Consider the following 22395-nt stretch of genomic DNA (forward strand, 5'->3'; position numbering starts at 1 on the left):
ACACTAACCAGTGTAAAGGGTTAAAGACAGTTTGCTCCTGCTTGAGTCAGGATGGTACAAAGATGAGCTAAGAGAAGTATTCTAAGTGTCTTGAAGCACCTGTCTATCTTTAGGCATTGGCACCCACCAGCTGAACTGGGACAGCCTCCATACTTTAGGATGGGCACTCTTGGGGCTGCTCTGAACTTGAACCGGTTGGTATCACTGACTGCATTTTGATGACTTTCATATTGGGAGCAGTAACAACCTACAGCCTTTTTATCTAAACAGAAGGACATTCTTTCCATTACAAGATACTTCCTCTGTTACAATGCATTAGGAACAAATGGCTCCTGAAAGCACCTTCTGCAATCTGGGCACTGACCTGTTGCACTCACAAGTCATGGAAGAAAAACCAGCATCATGCAAATGTGCACCCTTTGGACTTAATGGCACTCACAGACAACAGCACAGCTAAATTAGGGAGAACAAAAAGCTCTCCCTTTATACTGTGGTAAAGCGAGAGGGTTCCAAAGCCATCTCTGTTGTATTTTAAGACTTTCAACTTGTCTGATACCACCTTAGGTTATCAATTTAACTAAAAGAAACATTAAAAATCAAACCTATTTTACAGTTTATAAGGATTTATCTACTATTTCTTTCATTGTTAATCAGCTACTCTCATTTTTCTGTCACTTCATAGATGCACATCATCACAATTTCATTGCACTCGTGAACTGGCTTTCTTATGAACTACTACTATTCCTTAACAGAATATGGGGTGGTGATTTGGGGGTCTTGTTTTGTTTTTATATTGTTATTTTGTTATTACAGTGTGAATGTCCTTCCCAGTGTCTGAGGAACAGAAGTAAAAAGAATGACATTTTTAGAGAGCCTTTACAATGACTGCATTAGCTCTCATGTTATTCCATATTCTTGCAGAACATGATATACTGTAAATTTTCAAAGAGAATTACACTCAAAAGGGTGAGCAAGCCACAGCTTTCAATTTCTTAAATTCTCCTTTGCCATAATACAGGGAAGCTGTGCATTTTTCTTTGTGTAAAGTTTTAGTGGAACATATCTCCTAACCCAGAATGTTGCTTTCGAGGGGAAGCAGGGAGCATGGTTTCCCTTTATTACTATCAGAAACAGATCTTCCTTCCATCACTTGACGGAGAAAGCAGAAAAAGGAAATTTTAAAGATGTGGCATAGTTAAAAAGGAAAAGGAAGTTATACATACAAGGGCTTAGGAAATAATTAATTGCTTGCATTACGAAGTCAGGACCAGTAACTGATCTCACTGCTGAGGTTAATTTTGCTTACAGGGAGGGAAAAAATGAATATTTTTCCCTATTCTAGTCATCCTCTTCTTTGTTTTGATTATTGTTTGTCACTTGCCAAGGCATATTCTTTTGGGGGTACTTTTATAGTTACACTCCATCATAATGGTCTTGGCCTGCACTGATTGCTGCCAGAATCTTCAACCAGCACACTTCAAAGCACGCAGCAGGCTGACAGAAATTACTTCAGATATCTGGCTCTCTACATGTCTTTTCATCCCTCCTCTTATCTGGCTGTGGCTGCTCATCTATGGCTATGACTCCTTTAGTTCTGTCTGGGATGGCCCTCCCTCAGGTTGCTCTGGGTCTGGCTGCTCCCTTTGAGATGCAGCTGCCTTGTTTCTCCATTTTATTAGAGCCGGTTGTTCCATGCTGATTGTTGCTCTTCATGTTATTCTTTCTGCACTCTCTCCTCCTCTGATGCTGCAGCTCTCCAGGGCTATGATTCCTGCTGTCAGTTATTTCTGGTGTGGAAAGGCTGTCACGCTTTTTGCTTTGATTTAACAATTCTCAGTTCTACTCTTGTGTTCAACAGGCTATATTTTCTACTGCACTTGGGATATAACCACTTTTCCCGTCACTGTGGGAGGACACTATCTCACTTCCAGCTGCACTAGGAAGACATATGCACTCTCTGATGCAACTTGAGGGCCTTGAATCATCTACCAGTGCTGTTTATTAATGAACTATCACGACTTCTCATTTTTCTCTACTTATTTGTGGCCTTAATGGAGGATGACATGCTTCTATCTGAAAAATGACTAGTATGATCCTTTTGTATGAGGCAAATTTTACCCTCAAAAGTTTAAGTGCAAAAACATTGTGTGCTGCCAGGCTGTAGTGTCTGTTTCACTCTGTTTGCGGGATTACGTCAGTGCCATTCTTCAGGGGTTTATGTCATGGATTTCTTAACACATGCAATCACCAAGGACAAGAAAGTGGAAATGAAAAATATATTCAACTCTGAGGCAATTAAATAGCATATTTTCAATGGTCATTTCTGAAGTGTATAGAAAAAGGCATGTCTTTAGAATGACAGCTGAGTGTCTAGCAGAGATGGGCACTTTCACGGTGTCTGATTTATGCCATATTGATGACAGTAGATAACAATGAGATAGTAGTAGATAAGTAGACAATGAGATAACAATGACATTCTATGACTGTCATTTCACTGAACAAAAGTCATATGGGAGAAAGTTTCATCATTTCAATATCATGTAGAAAATTGTGAAGAGAGATCACATGGACAATCTAAGGTCTCAGGGAGCACAAGATGGACATTTAAAAAAAAAGGTTAAAGAGAATGAAAAAAAATCCAAAATGTAGGGAAAAGATAGTGGTATACTGTTTTGAAATATTTTAAGACAGTAGAGAAGTCCTCACTGATGGTCTTGACCCAAAGTTTAGTACAGTCAACAGAAAAAAAATCCTGATAGCTTAATATTTTACAGCAATTTAAAAGGTCACTCAACAGACAACCAGAAAGTCATCCCAGAAACACCAGTTAACAATTTCCCTCCAGCAGGACTCATTGTGTATCAAGGGCTATGAGGCACCTGAAAATATTTGAGCACACACCTGACCAGGTGAAAGTCTTTAGTGTAATTTTACAGTTTGGATTTTATTTACATACTATTCACCACAGTATTTATATTGGCAGACACTAGAGAGCTAGAGGAATAGGCACATATTCTGAATATCTAATAAATAAGCTTATTTCCACAGCTGATTTTCTGTGTAAGCAATGCATGTATCCATGCATACAAGGTTTTGTAGGAAAGAAACAATATAAGATGTAAGATATATTAAAATTTGCTCTAATTAATCCTCAGAAGAGTGTCAGGTGTTTGGAGGAAGGTACCGAAACAGTGAAAAGAATAGCTAAAAAGTCAAGTGAGGAAAGTTTCTTCCTATTAGACAATGCTTGTATCTTAAAAGGATGAACAACTACAGAGAATAGCAGACAGACAAATTATCAGTCAGGAAAACAAAGACTTCATAGGTGAAAGAATGATTATTTTAATCTCCTCACCTATGAAGGTGTGTAAGTAAATTCTTCCATTGCCATTCCTTAAAGTAGTTTGCTAGATCTGGTCCTGGGCTCAAAATTTACAGGATGATGCCCTGATAGGCACCCATCCAGTGTCACCTGAGACTCAGGAGAACAGGCCACCAGAACAGCTGAGTGGAGAGATGCTGCTGTATCCACTGGGCATGGCAACCCTCTTACTCCTGCACAGAAGCTGTTGAATCCAGAAACTGGCCAAAAGACTTTCGAATCATTGAAATACAATCTAAAGTTGCTTGAATTTAATACATATTCCTTCACCACCCCCGAAGGCAGTTTCTCCACTCTCACTGTTCAGCAATGACTTCAGAGTTTTCACTAGCTGACAGAAAAACTCTCATGCATAGAAAAAACTTTACATTTAACTTTAGCCCTTGATAAGTTTTCTAGAGAGTTTCAATAGGACAAAAACTATACATCATTCTGCTTCTTAAAGCATCTAACTCAGTTCAAACACTGTCACAAAAGAAAGTAATAGAAAGCCCTAAATCATCTTACCGAATTCTGACAGCCTCTCAAGTTTATTTATAACATTTACTAACACTTGATATGTTGAATGTAATTGGCTATAATCACTTTAGAATATTCCAAATACATTCCACACAGATAAATTTCCCATATGTAGTTTTACAATGATATTTCTTTTACAGACAGAACATGATCTTCTTATAGCTACTGATATATCTGTATCATATAGATAAGCTTAGTTAGTCTCACCTTTTTATAGGCAATCCAGTCAAACACCCTGTCAATGTCTGAGGCTTGCTGCACCTCCTGGGATACTGGATGTGAACTGGCCAACCCATCCAGCAACATCACTTCATGCAGGACATCTGTCAGAAATCTCTGCTTTTCCTGAAATACAGCATATGCAGTCGTATCACAGAAAAATACACATTTACAGCAATATAGAAATGATGCACAGTTATCAGAGGCAGTAGACTACTATTGCAGTTGACTAAAATCAGACCTTCTGCTTTGAGTGTAAACCACCATGACCTCCTACAATCTTCAACAGCTATATGGAATGGACGCAGACATGAAATCTTTGGTGCAATGGAACTTGACTGAAATTAAAGAGCATTAAATGAATCAAAATGCATCCATATGTGCAGACTAGAATTCTGATTATGACTACTCATACACATAAGGGGTGGGGAGAGCGGCAAAATGGCAAAGTCCTCAATCACAAAAATAGATGCTACAAGTCCTCGAGCTCATTGCATATGCAGGTACAAAGATTTTTGACAAAGATGGGTAAATACAATTACTACTGCTTTATTTAGTGAAGTTTAAGTCACTTGGCTCTTAGTGACAAGTTCACATAGTAGATCAATGTGGGACAGGACAATGAAGAGAGCTCACAGCAGCATCACAGCAGATGCTTGCACTGTCTTTCATAATTCTAGTATAGAAATTCTTTCTCCGCAAGAGCTTGAGTCTTCTACAAACTTTGTAATCCTTCTAAAGGAAACCACTATCATCTCTCTTTACAAGTGGGAAAAGGGCTGCATGTAGTTAAATTACATACTCAAAGCCACAGCTACATCAGAGGCAAGTACAAACCCAAATAACATCCAACATCTGCATTTGTTTCAAAACCGTCTATAAATATGGACGGCAGAGGTATTTCAAAACTGCTGCCTATTTACCACGGCAGCAACATTAGTGAAGTTTTCATGTATACTCTATGCATTGTGCTACACTCATTTGCACAGTACAACTAAACGAGGCTTTTTCACCTGAGAAATGACATGCCCTTAAAACTCCTCATATTGCATTCATGTAGATGTCTTTTATCCAAAACACTGTGTCAGGAAAGAAGAGCTTTATTTACTTGTTTTTTTCAAGTCACAAATAAATGCAAAGAGTTAATTAAAAATTACATAAGATTTAAATAAGCTTTTTCACCCTGAAATGGCATCTCAAACTTTATCTAAATTATAACAATTCCTGAATCAATGTCAACCTACTGCCATGATATAAAGAAATTCTAGGGAATTACGCATTTTTTTCAAAAGCCACCTTGATGTCCTCAGGTAAAATACACACACAATTACATTAAAAAGTCTATGTTGAATTTCTTGGGTGGAAAGGTTTTGGTATCAATGTGTTCCTTTAAATTATTTTTATAAGAGAGCTGAAAAGCTCTTCCAATGCTGATCTACCTGGAAATAAACCTTTACGTTAAAATTCATTAGAGCACAAGAAACGTACCTTGAGCTGACTGTATATCCAGGCAATTAAAAACACAGGATGCAGGAAAGCAAAGTGCCTACACACTCTTAGTGTTCTCATCTGGCTGCATGAGGAAGTGTTTGTAAAACGAAAAGTAATGTCTTCTTCCTATCATTGTTAATTTTCAAATTTTCTCAGGCATAAGCCGTTAGTAACTATCCTTTTATTAACGGGAAAAAAAGGTATAGGGAAACAATTATAAAGACAGTCCTACTCAGGGGAAAACTGCTGAGGTATAGAGAATTGTAGATATTTTGGTTACACTTCACTCAAATTCTCTATCAGTCCGTAACAAAGCCCCAGTTCCATCAAATGTATGGTATGTCACACATACAGGTATGAACACACAGAAATATGGACCCATCTCCAAATTTAAGTTTGGATCTCACAAGAAGAACAGTTGTGTCAGTGGATTGTTACTGTTGAATTAACTCATTAAAAGGACCCTGGATAATCACAAATTAACACCTTAAAATACAGGACTGGAAACAAGAAAATCAGCACATGGCAAACATAAAGTGAAGCTGTAAGAAGAAAACTACGAAACATATAAAAAGAACAGGCTACATTTTGGTTTTCTGTTTGTTTCTTTGGTTATGTCCTGAAGGACTGAAAAGGAGAATTTTAGATTCATGATCGTTCATTCAAGTTACCATAGGTAAAAAGTCTTCCTTGAGATTTACGGCGGACTGTCACACTGGGATACAAATGGAATAGTTAGTATGCCTCCAAAAATGCAAACCTACATTTTAGTGAGAATTAAGCAGGATTTTGACCTATAAAGCTAAATCTATTGAACTAAAAGGATTTCTGTAACATTCCCAGCTTTTCCCTTTAGTATAAAGCCCCTGAGAGCAGACTGGAAAAGAAGACTCAAATATAACTCAAGGGAGGCACAGCTAGAGTGCTGGCTGACAAGGGGCCTGCAGCTTGAAAAGGCAACAAGAAGCAGAAGTGCAGAAAGAAACTAAAACTGCCTTAATTACATTGAAGAAAGACTACCTCAGCTCTTGAAGTCCTAATATCACATTTAGGGGAAAAGGTCAACATGCCTGACCAAACTGCTTATACTGATGGAAGAAGGGCTTTCTATTCCCTAGTTATTTTAGCCTATGCATACAGTGGAATTGATCTGTTTTAACTGACACCTACACGAGTAAAGAAACACCCAGGACAGAAACTGTAAAGGAAATCAATCTTGGAATGTGTTTAATGAGACCAGCAAGCTGGCAACATGACAGGTGACAGGTTTGCAGCTACACACTGAAACAATGACAAAATGCTGTTCAAGATAACCCTTCCCTGAGGGAGCTCAACTGCAAGAAAAAGGCCAAAGACTGTGATCCACCTGTGAGGAAAAGAGGGCTTCAGGTGAGTTGTGCAGCCTTGCTTGGAAAGTGTCATTAGCTGCATGCAAGTGCAACACCGCGCAGTGCTAACACAGGGCCAGGGCTCTGAGCGGGAACAGTATTGCAGCAGCACAAGCTGAGTTTGAAATAAGGACAGAGCTGCTTCCACACAAATTTGTGCCTCCCTTTAAAGACAAAGAGGAAGCTCCTCTACTCCCTATCTGCCTACTGTGCACTTGGAATCCCAACTCTTCATCTCTTCTCCTCAGAGCTTTCCTTGAACTGTGCATACTCCAAGTCTGGGACACCAGACCCATGTTGAAAAGAAAATACATGAAAATTATTTCTGGTTGCTCTCTTTCTTATTCTTTAGAATGCTTCCAGGTGCAGGAACTGAAGTGCTGTTATCAGATGAACATGTCTTTAAAATATCTACATTTTCTGATTATTCCCAAACATCTGTAGTCACTAGATTCAACTATTTGTCTCTTCATAGAAACGATTTCTTTCAATCCTCACCAGTAAGACCTTCTCTGCTTTGCACAAGATTTTCCTGACAGACTCGTCCTTTTTCTGTGCTCTCTCCTCTTTAGCCAACATTCAAATTCACCTTGATCTTGGGGAAAAAGACATAGTGGTCACTCTTCATGCATAAATCTCCAACAGGGTGCCCACCATTCAACTAGTCTACCTCTAAATGGAAAAAAAGCAATTGTGAAATAACATTTTTGTCAAAAAAGCCTGCACCTTCAAGAAACATTTACCTTCAAGAAAGGTACATTTATTGTGCATAACAGGAAAACAATGATGTAATGGACAGGGGTTGCTGCTGGTGATTTCAGAATATCATACTGAGGTATAATGTAAGATTGTAGTTAGTATGACAATAACATAATACTTAAACTTAGTCACATAAAAATAATTTCTAAAAATTAATATGAAATACCAGGGAAAAGAACTAAAATGAAAAGAAAAAGGAATTAAAGAAACAGCATAATGAAAGCCCAAACTGATAATTAGTATGCTAAAGAGATCAAAGGCCTCAGTATTAAAGGCATTGTCTTTGTTCTGGGACAGCCATTTGAACACTTTATGGACTGCAAAATCTACACGAATAAAGCTTAACATTGGTGTGCAAATCTGCAAATGACTTTCCTGACAAATTTTCTGAAAATATCTTCTCCACAAGAGCTTTACTAGCCATCAAGAATACAAAGAAGATAAGTTATCTTTCATGCCTGAGAGAACAACCACTTGCAAGACACAATATTTGGGTTTATAGGGAAAGTGCACCCTAGGGAAAAAGATATAGGGGCAAATTTTGAAAGCAATCAAAGAACACCAGCAGATGAGTTCTAATAAACTATATTACAGGGTGAAGCTTAAAAAAACAGAGTAATATAATCTATGAGGAAATCTAAGGTTTGGTAACACACATGAAGGCCAGATAAGATCCAAAAGCAAGTTCTTTCTGTCTATGTGCTTAGAAATCCCAAGTTGTCATAGCACAGGAAGTCTCCTGAGAACTTGCAAATGAAAGCAATGTTTCTTTCTCACTTTCCAATACTAATCTTTTGTAAATACCTTGAGCAATTTACAGACTGCTTTTTTTTTTAATTTACATCTCTGATGTGTGCTTCAATTATGTGTACAGTTCACTGAAGGAGGCCTGCAACAGAGTCTACATTGATCAGCTGTGAATGTCACAGCTCCATACCTACCTTCATAACCCTCTTTTCTGCATTTGCTGTCAAAGATCTTGCAAAATTTATTGAGATATTTTCACACTGACTGACAACTTTTGTTGTTACAAAACAGGGTAGATGTCCTAGGAGTTCATAGTTAAGGAAGACCAGCAGCTTTGAGTATTGGGAAGGAGAATTGGATATGTATTTTCTTTTCCATCATGACCACCTGCTTACTTTGCCAAGCAGATGGATTGCTGGTTTGGAGTTCTCAAGCAATTCTGCCAGCTACTTCTGTTTCCTCTCTCCTCTCTGTTTATCAGATAGAGCTTTAATTCGGTTGTACACCAGAGGCATGATGCCAAATGTATTCCTACAGAATTAGAGGATGCAGTACAAAAAAGGGAGCATTAAAAAAGGAAACAACACATACTGACCAGTAGTACTTCACAAAAAAAGGCCAATTTTACTCTCCAAGATCATGTTTTACCACCATGTATGTAGTTGCCTTCACTGAAATAGAGTCATTAAGCAAACAGATGAACAGAGCAGTTTCCTTACACACTTCTTATCAGAGCATTTTAAACCATTAGGCAACAAAGTATGAAGCTTATCCTCTAATACAAACACCATGGAGGAAATCTGTAAAGAAAAATCACCTCAATTCAAGAAACAGTAAATGAAAAGTGGCTTTAAGATGTAGTTGGTATACTGAGTCAACTTCCAGCAACAACCGTCAGAGGTCACCATCCATGAAAATACTTTTCAGGTACTGCACACCTCGACTGCGCTTCAACCTGAAAGTGATGAGTTTCAGCAAGCTAAGTCCTGAAGGAACCAAAGATGTTTTGCAGACACACCAAAAATTACTTACCTGTTTGTGCTCCAAGCAAATGCACACTGCCACAACTTTAAAATAAAGTGGTAGCACATTCAGGATTGCTGAAAATTTGAGAAGTGGTCCTTCCGTTAATAATGCCCTCAAATATACAACTAAACTTTTCCACTGAATTTCCCATATCAACCATACTTCCTGATGAAATGCATAATCTTGTTTCAACAGGGCAACCCTGTAATGAGCCCTTGCCTTGAGGCAAGCAAAAGTTGCTGTAAAATTTCTCTCTCATCTTTACTTAAGACAAAGTGTCTACTAATTCAAAATTATTTGAAATTCAGCCAGCTGAGTAAAGCTTTTTTCTGAAACTAAAGCTTCATCTAAACCCTGAACTCAGAAGGTTTGAACTCACATGACTCTAAAGCTCTCATCATAATGTCATTTAAACTGCTGTCTAAAGATGAGCACAAAATGACACGAAGCTAGAGGAGACTGACATTCTCCAAACCTGTACTTAATCTCTTGAATAAACATTTCATCTAAATGTTGATATTCACTTATGTCTGATCTCTAACTGTTAAGACTTAACTACTTAAAGAATTCCCTATGTTAATCTACTTTGCCAGAGCATAAAAAAAAATACAAATCTGTCTTCAGGAAGAAAATGTGGAAACAGAAATTTTTTTTTAGTTATAAGCAAAATTTAGTATAAGGATTTCTTAACTTATTTCTTAACCCTTAAAAAGGGATAGTTATTATAAAACAGAAGATCTTGCACCTTACCTTTACAATCTCTTTTTTTCCTGCCAAAGTCAATTATACATGAGATTCTAGTTAATTTTACACTGAAAGCTTCCCCCATAGTCGAGTCAAAACAAAAAAATCATACAAAGACTGACTTCACTGAGCAGTTACTGGAGGAAAAACACTCCATGTGGTATTAATTAAAGGCTTACTTTTCACCAGCATGGGGAGCCTTTAACCAAAAAAGAAAAGATGAAAGTAGTTTTAAAAAACGAGAGGCTGAATCTCCCTGAATGCTGAGCCAGCATGATATTTATGTTGGGTTAGAAGGATCAAGCAGGCTATAGCTCAGGTCTGAAATGCCAAAATAATAATGAAATAAATCAAAAAAGTCCATATCCTAAGTCTACTTCAAAACTTATAATGATTTTCTGGGTTTTCTATGAGCTAAACAATGCCGTAGAAATATTTACAGAGGGAGGCAAACGCATTAGGAGGCATGTGAGTCAAAGCACATTAAAGATATGCACGTGTCTAATGGCTGAATTCACTCATTATTTCAACCAAGTCAGTAAGAAAGATAGGCAACTAAGATCATTTATCTATTTCTTATGATACAGACACCATGATATGCAACCTCATTATTATTTTCAACTCTCTGTAGTAATGGCAGGATCGTCCAGACTGAGGAACCTAACAGTGTAAAGGAAGCACAGCTCACTTAAGGAAGGAGGAAATACACCCTCCTATATAGGAACAAAGTTTTTAATTTAGTACTAAGAAAAATTCTGGCAGATATGACCGTCCTTAATTATAAAAGCAGTAAGCAAACAAGAAAGCGAGAAATCTTATCCCAAGACATTAATGGCTTAAGAAGACATAGGATTCAAAGCTACTGCGGATGTGCTACACCTTGATTCAGCCAATAAAGTTGTCAGTGAAGCTAACTTTTATATAATAAAGAAAACAGAGAAGGCAGCTGGGCTCTGTGAAATGCTTTCTCAGCATCAAGCCAGGTACTGACTGCTAAAGTATTTAATGCTCATTTGATGGATGTAAGGGCAAATTACATGCCAGTAATTCCTGCTGTCATAGTCCTCAAAACCTACCCCAGTACCAGAGACATTCAAGGACAAACATGATGGTTCCTTCTACTAGAAAATATGGAGGGAAAAGATCAGTCAATAAATTCCTGGATCTGCAAGCCTCAGCTGAATTCCTTCCTCTACAAAGCCACATGCAAAGGACTTCAGGATAATGAGAGAAACAAGCCAAGAGGAAGATGGAATATGTAGCTGCAAACAGGCTTCTGAAAGGAGGAAGGTGAGCAGGGTAGATGAGAAAAGACAGAGCTCTGAAGTGGAAATTACCAGCATGGAGGTTTCTGCTGTAATTTTCTCTTTTGTCTGATCCTAAAACCAGCAAAGGCCCCTTCCACAGAGGTGAGATTACCTTGTATTGGTCATAAGACCTTACAGCCCAAAAACTCACATCCAGCTGCGGTTGCTTTTTGATGGCAACCTGTTTTAAAACCAGCGAAATGTCATTCCCTTCCTTGGAAAAGTTTTGATGTATTTTACATTAACTGCAATGGATAACAAACACCTCCATCAGAATGCCTCTTCATTCTGTTCTTCACCCAAAATTTTAATCACAGAATTAACTGAATTGGAACACACCCACAAGGATCATCAAGTCCAATTCCCGGCCCTGCACACGACCATTCCCAAGAGTCACGCCATGTGCCCAAGAGCATTGTCTAAACACTTCTTGAAGTCAGGCTTGGTGCTGTGACCGCTTCTGCGGGGAGCCTGTTCCAGTGCCCAACCACCCTCTGGGTGAAGAATCTTTTCCTGATATCCAATCTAAACCTCCCCTGACACAGCTTCAGGCCATTCCCTTGGGTCCTGACACTGGGCATCACAGAGAAGAGATTGGTGCCTGACCTTCTGCTTCCCCTCACGAGGAAGTTGTAGACTGCCATGAGGTCTCCCCTCTCCTCTTCTCCAGGCTGAACAGACCAAGTGAACTCAGCCAGAGGATCCAGGACATAAGGATAGCAAGGGTTTAATAAGGACTGGATTTCTTTTTTCATTAAGATTATGCAAGCAAGATGAAGTATGGCAGTAAATGCCTTCTGGAAAACACAAGAAATTCCAGATCTGTTGGAATAGTCAATAAAGTATTGCAGCTCCATGGCAGTTATCACTGTTATCCATTCATCTTTCCTGTTGTAAAAGAGTCTACAAGACAATTGAAGAAAACCTGATAAAATTAAAAATGGCAGGGGGAAGAAATATTTAAGCAAGCTAAAGAACCTAGAGAAGAAGGGAAAGCCAAGAAATGGATTTCAGACAAAAAACCATGGATCTCTATTTTGTGCAGAACTTGGTGCTGTTGGTTTAAGTAATAATGGTGTGAACATGCTTGACAGCTCCTCTCAAGAGTCTCAGGTTCAGCCATAGCAAGGCTGTGAATGCCACATAAGACGGACGCTGAAAAATGTTCAGCTCTGCTAAAAAAGAAGCACCTTCAGACCCGTAGTATCAAGATTTTAGGGGTTTATAAGCCTTAATGGTGAAAGCTTATGTGCCTGTAGCCTATAAAGATCCAACAACTTAGAGAGGAAGCTGTAGATAGATTCAATTTTTTCAAATGTATACATATTGCCCAAGTTGCATTTCCAAACAAATGTCCTTTTTCTGAAATGGACTACCAGTCTTCTGTTTCTACATTTATCCAAAAAAGAATGTGACAAAAAAATACTTTAGTAAGCTGGAAATAAGCTGAATTTGACCTTTTAATCCATGGGCTTCTTGAGCAAACTTCCAAGGTTAATATTTCAGAACTATGCGAGAAAAAACTTAGCTACCCAACTTTCCCAATTCTTTAAAAATAAAGAGGATTTTGGTCTATTACTCTATTTTCCTGACACAAAGAGCTGTGGTAACATACACCATACATTTTTTTATTTGTATTTCAAAGGTATTAATTACTGCTGACAAAACACCAACCAGAATTCTGGAATATTGTACTGCTTGGCCATCATGACAAAAAATAAGGTTTGTAGTTCTCATTTTTGCAACTTGTACTTCATCCTTGTCTTCTGAAAAACAGTTAGTTGTTTGGAAATGTTTCTCTTTTCATACATGTTCACTTTAATTTTTTCGAGTTTACAAGTGTCAGTCAATATGTTCAAACAGCAAATGCACTTTATAACAATAACAGTATTTCCAGGAAGCCAAATATCAGTAACTCTAACTTTTGCTTCCTCTTCCTACAATCTCTGTAATAAACATGTGAAGCATGACAGTATTGATTCCTACTCTAGTCTGCAAAAGAATGAAGCATGTTTAACTCATTATGAGTTTCATCTCATTTTCTCATCATTTAAATATGTCAGTACAATCATTTTTATATCAAAAGCCAAAGATATCCAAAGCCTTATGAACAGTTTATGCCTCCCTTCTTTTTAATATAAGGAAAAACTTGACAGATTAATACTTTTTCAGGCACAGCAATATCAGCAATATTACTGCAGTTAATTCTAATTTATGCAGCACATTTCTGATTTCCCAGTTTAACTGCCATCCCTTGTTCAATCCACTCTTCTTGCTTGTATTCTGCTAAGATGCCAAGATTTCACATCATGGGCATGTTATTTGCATAACAGTGAACAATATATTCATTCCACAGAAATTTCAAGCAAATATACTATATTCCAAATGACTTCTAAAGCAAAGTTATTCCGAATTTGTTAGACTGATTATGTGAAGAACAAATGACTGATAATTTGAAGATAAAATTCAGTGTATAAATGTTGTCATCTATGACACTTTGCTATGCTAAAATCACAAAGGCCTGCCAGATTTCATTGCATTCATAATTAGAACCCTTACATTGTAATTCAGGTTGTGTTCTTCATAAAGATTAATAGAATGAGTTTTAATATAGCCAAAGCCAGGTAAACCCACAAGCCTACCTATGAAAGACAGTTGTCAGATCAGATAAAGACTTGTTTTCCTTTTCATAATGCAATTATAAACCAAAATTGACACCTGAAAGAAAAATTTAAAATACTACAAAGAATTCAAATTTCACAAGAAGCATAAGTAACTCAAGACTAACCTGTATACAACATTTTTTTTTAAATTAGCTTTAACTCATAATTATAGCATCTTCATTTTATGGCACACGAAAGTTAATGGAATAAGTATATTCAAGAAAGCACACAGAAATGGGGAAAAAAATCAGAAGTCAGTTTTTAAGAGTTTAAGCAAAACATCCAAGCCCCAAAAAATCTTTGTCAGGCAATAACAATCTATAATAAATATTCTGCCATGTAATTAAATGTGTGAACATGCAAGGTTAGCAAACATAAACATGCCTCCAATGGACAAAATCTCTATAGGAACCTTAAACATAGTCTCATACCTGATTTTCTTGTACTGAGGTCTCATCTCTCTTATTTTTCTTATAAATACAATATAGCTGGACTACAGCACTTCATATAAACTAACTAGGTACAACGTGATATAACAGAAGAACTCCAGAATAATGTCCCAGCTTGGAATTCCCAGTTCCCTCAGAGAGCTCCAGTATTTGCACACTGGTTGGAAAAGTATGTCCAACTGTGTCCGGCTAGAAACGATACCAAAACCTAGATTCTCAATTTATGCAACCCATTTAATTTAGCATTTACTCTAGATACCCAAACAATACCAGGAAGATAAAAAGAATATATTTAGGGAGAGGAGAACAGAATACTGTAAGAAAAAAATACACTCAGTTTTATAGAATGCTTTAGCCAAACAGTTCTTTCCAATTTATCTTGTGGATAAAATTCAATATTCTCAATGTTTTAAAAAAAAGTCCATGTTAAATCATAACTGCTTTAATCCAAAATATTTCTGAGCAGAGAGACAATAGCTATTTTAATGCTGGGTTATGATAGACATGACATTATTTCTTCTGCAATAGATTGCAGATTACACTTTTGGAATGCTGTCAAATTATTTCACACCTAGTGATTTTGCTTCATTCAACATCTGATACTTGCATGCATCATTTGGTATTTTTCAGCAGTCCCTGTCTATAACAGAAGCAGGAGTCTAACAGCAGAGCAACTTCTCTGTGGAGTCTCCACATAACAAAACAGAACTGACTTACCATGTTCCATCCTGGGTAGAGGTAGTCTGTCCCAACAAATTCAAAATAGTGAGCAAAACCTTCTTTCAACCACACATCCTCCCACCAAACTGGAGTCACAAGGTCACCAAACCACTGCAACACCAAAAAGTTCAAATGAACAACTTTAACAACCTTTAGGAAACCATGCTTGCACATATTTCATTTAGACAAACACATTCTCTACACGTATTAATAAAAACAGTAGTACTTACCACCCACTGAAACTCACTAACTGTATTTTTCTTGTTCTAATTAATTCAATGTTACAGGATGCACAAGTTAATGAAGTAAAAAATTAGAAAAGAACAAGCAGGGGAAAAAAAGCATTGAGGACAGTATTCAGTGTCAACTTCAGTTCTCTGAAATAGATGCTCACCTAGGTTTAAGAGACTAACAGAGACACTGGACAGAAAAAGGCTTCTAACTCAAGTAATCTGATCCATTACATGGAAACTTCATTATATAGTGTGCATATTGAAAAGCATACATGTGAAAATGGGAACGCATTCTCCACCCCAGACCTAAATTTTAGCGTTTCTTTCTCCTCACTGTCTGCCCAATAAGATTTACAATACTGCTGATGCTCCTCTCCTTGGCAGGTTTCCTAGGGAAACCAGCTTTAAACAATGCCATCTCTCTGTGGGTAGGACTCAGATGCCTAAAAGCAGGTAGTTAATGCCAGTTAGAGAACATACTAGGGTATGTGAGATACTCACGAAGGCCTAGGAAATTTCATACACAACTTATAGGACATCTGCAGCCTTCCCAAACAGCAACCAGAAGCAGAGGTTTCTGAAACGGCACAGCCCACCTGTGTGTATATTCAAGGCAACCCTACTTGAGCTGCCTGTCTCTCCCATTTCCTCCAGGTGATTCTTCAACATCCCCACTGACTTCAATGTAATTTAAAAAGGAGGACAGAAATCTCAAGGATAACTAAACTCCATAAATTCCATAAGTACACAATGATCATCAACCAAAAAGAGGAGAAGGGTCTGAGCAGAGCTGAAGGCAAGAACACGACAATTACATACTCTGCTCACTAAGACCTCAGCAGACAAATCTCACAGTACAGGACATGAAGGTGTCAGAGGGATTTTACACAGAGCAAGGATGATCACTGGAAGATGGATGAGGACAAGAATTCACAGGGAATCAGATGTCATATATTTGTCTGCTGATGGATGACCCTGTTCAAATGATTATTTAAATGATTTACATGATTGTAATGTGCAACCCAAATAATGTTACACAAGTGGTAAAAACAGAAACATAGTATTATGAAAACATATTTCACACTCTCTGTAGCCTCTCTTCTGCCAAACAAATATCAAAACTTCAAGTAAAATTATCTGCCAGTTTTCTCTTCATATTTATAAAACTTAAATTCATAATCAACAGAGATAATTTTGAGCTTTCACGTGTAAGCAAGCTCTAAAAATACACAGAGAGGGAGCAGCAATTAAGTATTCTAGAGGGAGAGACTCGGAGCAAAGGAAGTGATGCTGAACTGTAAGGAGAGTGAGGAATGAATGAAAGTGGAGTTGGCCCATAAGCAGTTTGATTTCATGACAGCTGGCTTGTCTGAAGGCTTTGTCTGGGACCTGAATGAAAGATGTCACTTCTGTGCATGTCTTTGTGGAGTGCAAATGACACCACAGAAGGATCAATGCTGCAAAGAGGATCCGTACTGAAGTGAACACCAGAGCTTCAAGCAACAGGCTAGCAGGCAAACACCAGACTAGCAGGAAGATTATTACCACATGGCCATATAAGGTTCAGCAAATAGAATTTCAATGAAGAAAAACGCGGCAATGAATGTCACTGACAATCAACTTAAGAATCCAGAGAGAAAAGCTGAGGTTGATAGAAGTCATATTCATACACCATGTGAAGCTAAACTTAATGCACACTCAGTATTCATCATGTAATTGAAGGCTATCAATAAATTAACTCTCTACAGGGCCACTAAACATAGATCCTGATCTTAAGAACATTTAACTGAAAAGACAAAGAAATACTGGAAATATATTCACACAGCTAATGCATTTTCAGAATTTGAAACATTGAAATTAATATAACTTTCATACACCAAGAAGAACGGAAGTTAAATTCATACTAGAGTAGGTTGCTTAAATGACTTCTAACGACTAAACACAACAGCATAGAGTTCATTTCCTGAATTGCAAGAGTACTACTGAACAAATATAAAACCAGTAGTAGAATAGGCGTTTTGAACTATGACTAGTCAGAGAGATTTAAAAAAAATAACGGTTGTGAAGTTCATAATACCTTGTCCAGTCATTTGAATTAATGACATCAATTTATGATGTCACAAAAGAGAATTTCTTCTACTCCTTTGTGAGTTTTCTGGGTTCATTTATTAATGATACAACTAAAATGATTTGTTTAATTATCCACCTAAAGGAAGAAACGTTTTAAAGTCATTAAATCAGCATGTGATATCAGTATGAAAATGTAGGGAATTTGCTTAACTACTTTTGAACAGTATCAGAGAGGGTTATGGATGTCAGAGACAGAGCAATACCCAGAGGCTGCAAGTAAGAAAGCCAGAATTTCCAGCAGAAAGGTGCTATTATCTTCCCAGGTGTTACATGTCTGAAAGGAAAACTGTAAGTAAAGCATTTAATTTCTTTAAGTGATTATTTATTTATTTGTGTATATGACTATAAGCTCTATCTGCCTAGAGTGACAACCACCACTTCATTTTGAAATGCATTGATCACATAAATTTCTCATCTCCCTCAGGTATTATGTTCAACCTGACATGTAGAAGGTATTTAATTTACAGATACACTGAAAGGACACTCTTTCCTATATGTTTTCTTTACAGAATATTTAAAAAAAATGTTGATTCCAAAGTTTTTAATTTTCTTTCTGCTTTCATGCCTCTGTAAGTCAATCTGTCACACCAAGTTTTGTGCTCAGGTGGGAAAACTATCACAAAAAATCATGATGCATAAATTCAAATGACTCTTTCTTCAAAGGCTGTAGGTGGAACTGATCTAGGATATGCATATAAAACTGAGTACTACCTTAACAGAATTATTTTAATAAATTATGGTAATTACTTCAAGCTATCAAATTAAGCTGGTAGAAATACATATGTTTTGACCAGCTCATGGTTTGGAGCTTGGAGGACAGGCATTTATGCCAAAACACTCATACAATCTCTTTTTTTTTTTTTTTTTTTTTTTTTTTTTTTTTTTTTTTAATTAAATAAATAAAATATTCTGAGAAAACACTCAAGCTGAAATATCAAAGGAATAGCACCCTACAAAATTACTGAACCAAAACTACCTAAGTAATTTTCATGTATCTCTCCTAAGACATGTATCTAAAATACCAGGTCAAGCATGACAAAGTCAGCTGTGAAGGAACTGGACACAAAATTCTTTCTTACACAATTTTTACCTGTATTTTAGCAACCACAGAATTTGTCCTTTTGCAATGCTGCCTCTCATTTTCTGTCTGTCCTGAGCACTGTGCTCAAGCATTAATACACAGCAGGTTTGGTAATTACAATTTTTAAACAGTCAAATCTAAAGGCAACAATCTGGATTTTTAATATTCATCTGATTTCTCTAACCTTGTAAACAACATTAGCAAAGCAATCGCTGTGTTACTCTAAGTAACAGGGGTCTCATGCAGATCAGTTTACTACATGCCCAGATACGTTCCATAAATCTTGAAGTCATGGGTTTAAAGTCAGGGAAATCAGACAATGACACAATTCTTAAAAAAAACCTAAAATAAATAAAAAAACCCCATATTTTAGAAGAGTTCCATTTCCCCTTCCCTGAAATTTAAAAAAAAAATCAATAAATAAAAAGTAAAACTTGAGATGTGGACTCTAGCTTTGCTTGCACCAGAGAGATTTTGGTTAATTTCTGTCACTCTATGTGGAAAAATGAGTGAAGGGGAAGAATATTCATGTGTCACCACAGGCTAACAGCAGAGGCAAGAGATCCTGGACCCAACCTGGTCTCGGTTCAGTACATTTTCAGCTAAGATAGTATTGTTTAGAGTTCCTTGAGGGGCTTCTGAGTATGGTAAGATAGAAGTAGCAAAAAGAGCTAAATAAAGGCAATGTGATGGAGGTGCTAGACAGTGTTTTTTAGGTTATATTTTTTGAGTGTTTCTCCCTTTAAACTTTACTTGCAGGTGAACAATCCATATTCCGTGTGACTCTATTCTGTATCCAAAAAGTAGAAATAACAGTTCTTTAACTTGACTATTTTCTATCTTGTCTAGTTATCCAGTGAAGCAGCTGAGCAAAGACCTGATCTGCATGGCACTGAAACAGAAACGGCAGCAAGAGGAATAGACAGTTACTTTTAATTAAGCCAACAGCACTGGAAGTAATATCTACATGGACATCAAGTAAACCTCCTCATCTGCAATTTTAAGGTCATTTAAATGCACTTTATGATCATATTTCTACCCTAAAATAAATTCAGCTATAGTTTTTGCCCTCTTCATGATCCTCTAAAATTCCCAGAACAATGTGAAAAGGCTTTAGTTTCTATAAGATCAAATAAACAAACTTGGCCAGTTACTGATGTGATAATTGCCCACATCTGAGATATAAGTTGCTCTGGAAGTACAGGAAATTATCAAAGCAGTGCAAAGAATAACTGGAAGTAATGGAAGGATGTCGCTGTTGTCCGTAGGGATGGCGAGAAATCACGATATGAATTCAGGATAAAATGGGATTATTTAATTAATTACAGACTCATTTATATAGCATCATTTGCAAAAGTCGTATAACATTATTGGGTGCTTGACCATACGCCTCCCAGAGTGATTGGCTGAAGGCTATGACACCTATTTCAAAATATTTTCTTCAGTGTGGAAAACAAGACTGTGCATAACAAGTTTGCACCTGTGAGATAAAGCCTTGGTTTACAAAACCCTCTACACTGTTGACAGCTAGCTTGCATGAGAAAGGAGACTTTGCAAGCAGCTGTAAAAAATAGGAAAATTTCTCTGCCAGCCTTTTCAGCATCTACAGAAGGACTTCAGAAAAACCACGACTTAAGCTGAACACTTCGAAAAACTTACTTACTATCAGATTTAATCAAAAGGTTTTAAGGGAAGCCATATAACCCTGTAATCGGGAGCACTGAACCCAGCACTACAAACACACCACATGGAAAAATCTAATACTCACAGGAGCTGGGACTGGATGACCTAATGTATCTTTTCCACACATGATTCCTAAGGCACTGTAATTTTTCTAACAGAACCATGTACTACTCTATTGTACTGCACAGTGAAGAGCTTATAGCAAAATCAGATGATAGTATCAAGATAAAATTACCAGTAGCTTTAAATAAAAATTTCATGTTTTAGTTGAGGACTTCATATTCATCGGCCAATTTAATGTCAAACACGAATATGAACCAAACATTATTTTCATGTTCATCTGCCAGAACGCCATTACAGTGGCTCCCTTTTACATGGTACTTTTTATTTGCAGAAAGTGTTAAGAATTTGAATTGCCTTTAAAGAATACTGTGTAAAGTCACAGATGTAAGCCATGGTGATTACACAGTAGGATTTCATTCATTTTAACCTGAAGGCTATGATTATGCCTCTTATGAGCGTAAGAAAGCATTTCCTGCCCCTGTAGCAAATTTCTTCAATAACATTTGCATTCAATTCAATATTACTAACACTTGTAATGTGTTTAGTTTGAGATAAGAAGATGGGAAAAACGTAAAATAAATTGTAATACGGGTTTATTATTTTAAGTTTTCTTATTGACACAATAGTTTCTGTACTCATAAAGACACGCTTATCCACCATTAGTGAACAAAAAGGGTCAATACCAAATTGCAAAAAGATGTGGAAAGAAAAAGAAAACGGATGTGTATGTGTGACAGAAGAAAAAGACTACCACCAAACTGACTTCAGCCAAAATATTTTTTTTACATGAACATGAAACTTAGCACAAATCTGCTATCAACATATTTATTCTACATATCAGCAACAAATACCCTGACACACAAACACACAGAATATAACACTAGATAAGACAGGGAACCTGTTCATTGCTACCAATTTTCTCTTCTATCTCTATTTTGAGTCTTCACAGTTTCTGTATTGTAGGGATGTGTCTTACAGACCTCCATGTTATATGGATTCCAGCTACAATAGAAGTCACAACCATCCATATGTACAATACAAATTCATTTTCAGTTCTGAAAAGGAGTGCACGGTTTCTGAGATTAAGATCAAATACATGAACACCTTTAATACCTGATGACATAGCTCATGTACAATGACCATGGTGACATCCAGTAGATATAAAATAGAAGAAATGCTTGGATCTAGCAGTATCCTTTGCTCCACGAAAACACTCAGTCCCCAGTTTTCCATAGCAGCATATGGATGCTTAGGCACAGCTAACAGATCTAGAAATAGAAATAATGTATGTTAACTCCTTGTGGGAACTACTATGCTGAAGAACTATTGTAAGAAGGACCATAAATCATCACTAAATGCATTTTAAACAATGTACATGGGGAAAAAAAACAAAACAAAACCTTAATTTCAGCTTTTTAGTAGTATTTCTTAGAAAACATTAATAAAATACTCATTTTTATCTTACACCACTATCTGCTCAAAAATGATTACCATGTTATTGATGTAATACAATACTTAATATTTCTAGTGAAGCTTTCTATACAGAATCCAGCTTATTTACAACACCTTGTTCATTTACTTATAGGTTTGATACTGCTTCTCATGTTTACTATACCACATCAGCACAGTAACACAGACTTTTACCACAAGTATTTTTTATCTTTTCATTAAAGCACCTCCTTTATGAACATCTTACACATCAAACTGTATGTAATGACTGACATTAAGGGGTGCACTGAAGAAATACTGTTTCATAACATCAAGAAAAATGGTAAACTGTTCAGAATGCCC

At 36.9% G+C, this 22395-nt stretch overlaps 1 protein-coding gene across 1 annotated transcript in view; it reads right to left on the bottom strand.

Moving 5' to 3' along the window:
* The window catches only part of TRHDE (thyrotropin releasing hormone degrading enzyme), a gene marked incomplete at both ends in the record, with an annotated part of 200774 nt that overhangs the window by 100163 nt on the left and 78216 nt on the right, over positions 1–22395 (bottom strand). Inside the window, 3 exons of the mRNA XM_082279873.1 lie at positions 4109–4246; positions 15412–15525; positions 21718–21872. Coding sequence (XP_082135999.1) covers positions 4109–4246; positions 15412–15525; positions 21718–21872 — 407 coding nt within the window. The remainder of the gene's footprint in view (positions 1–4108; positions 4247–15411; positions 15526–21717; positions 21873–22395) is intronic.

The sequence above is a fragment of the Coloeus monedula genome (assembly GCF_965178545.1).
Source record: "Coloeus monedula genome assembly, chromosome: 4".
NCBI classification, from domain to species: domain Eukaryota; kingdom Metazoa; phylum Chordata; class Aves; order Passeriformes; family Corvidae; genus Coloeus; species Coloeus monedula.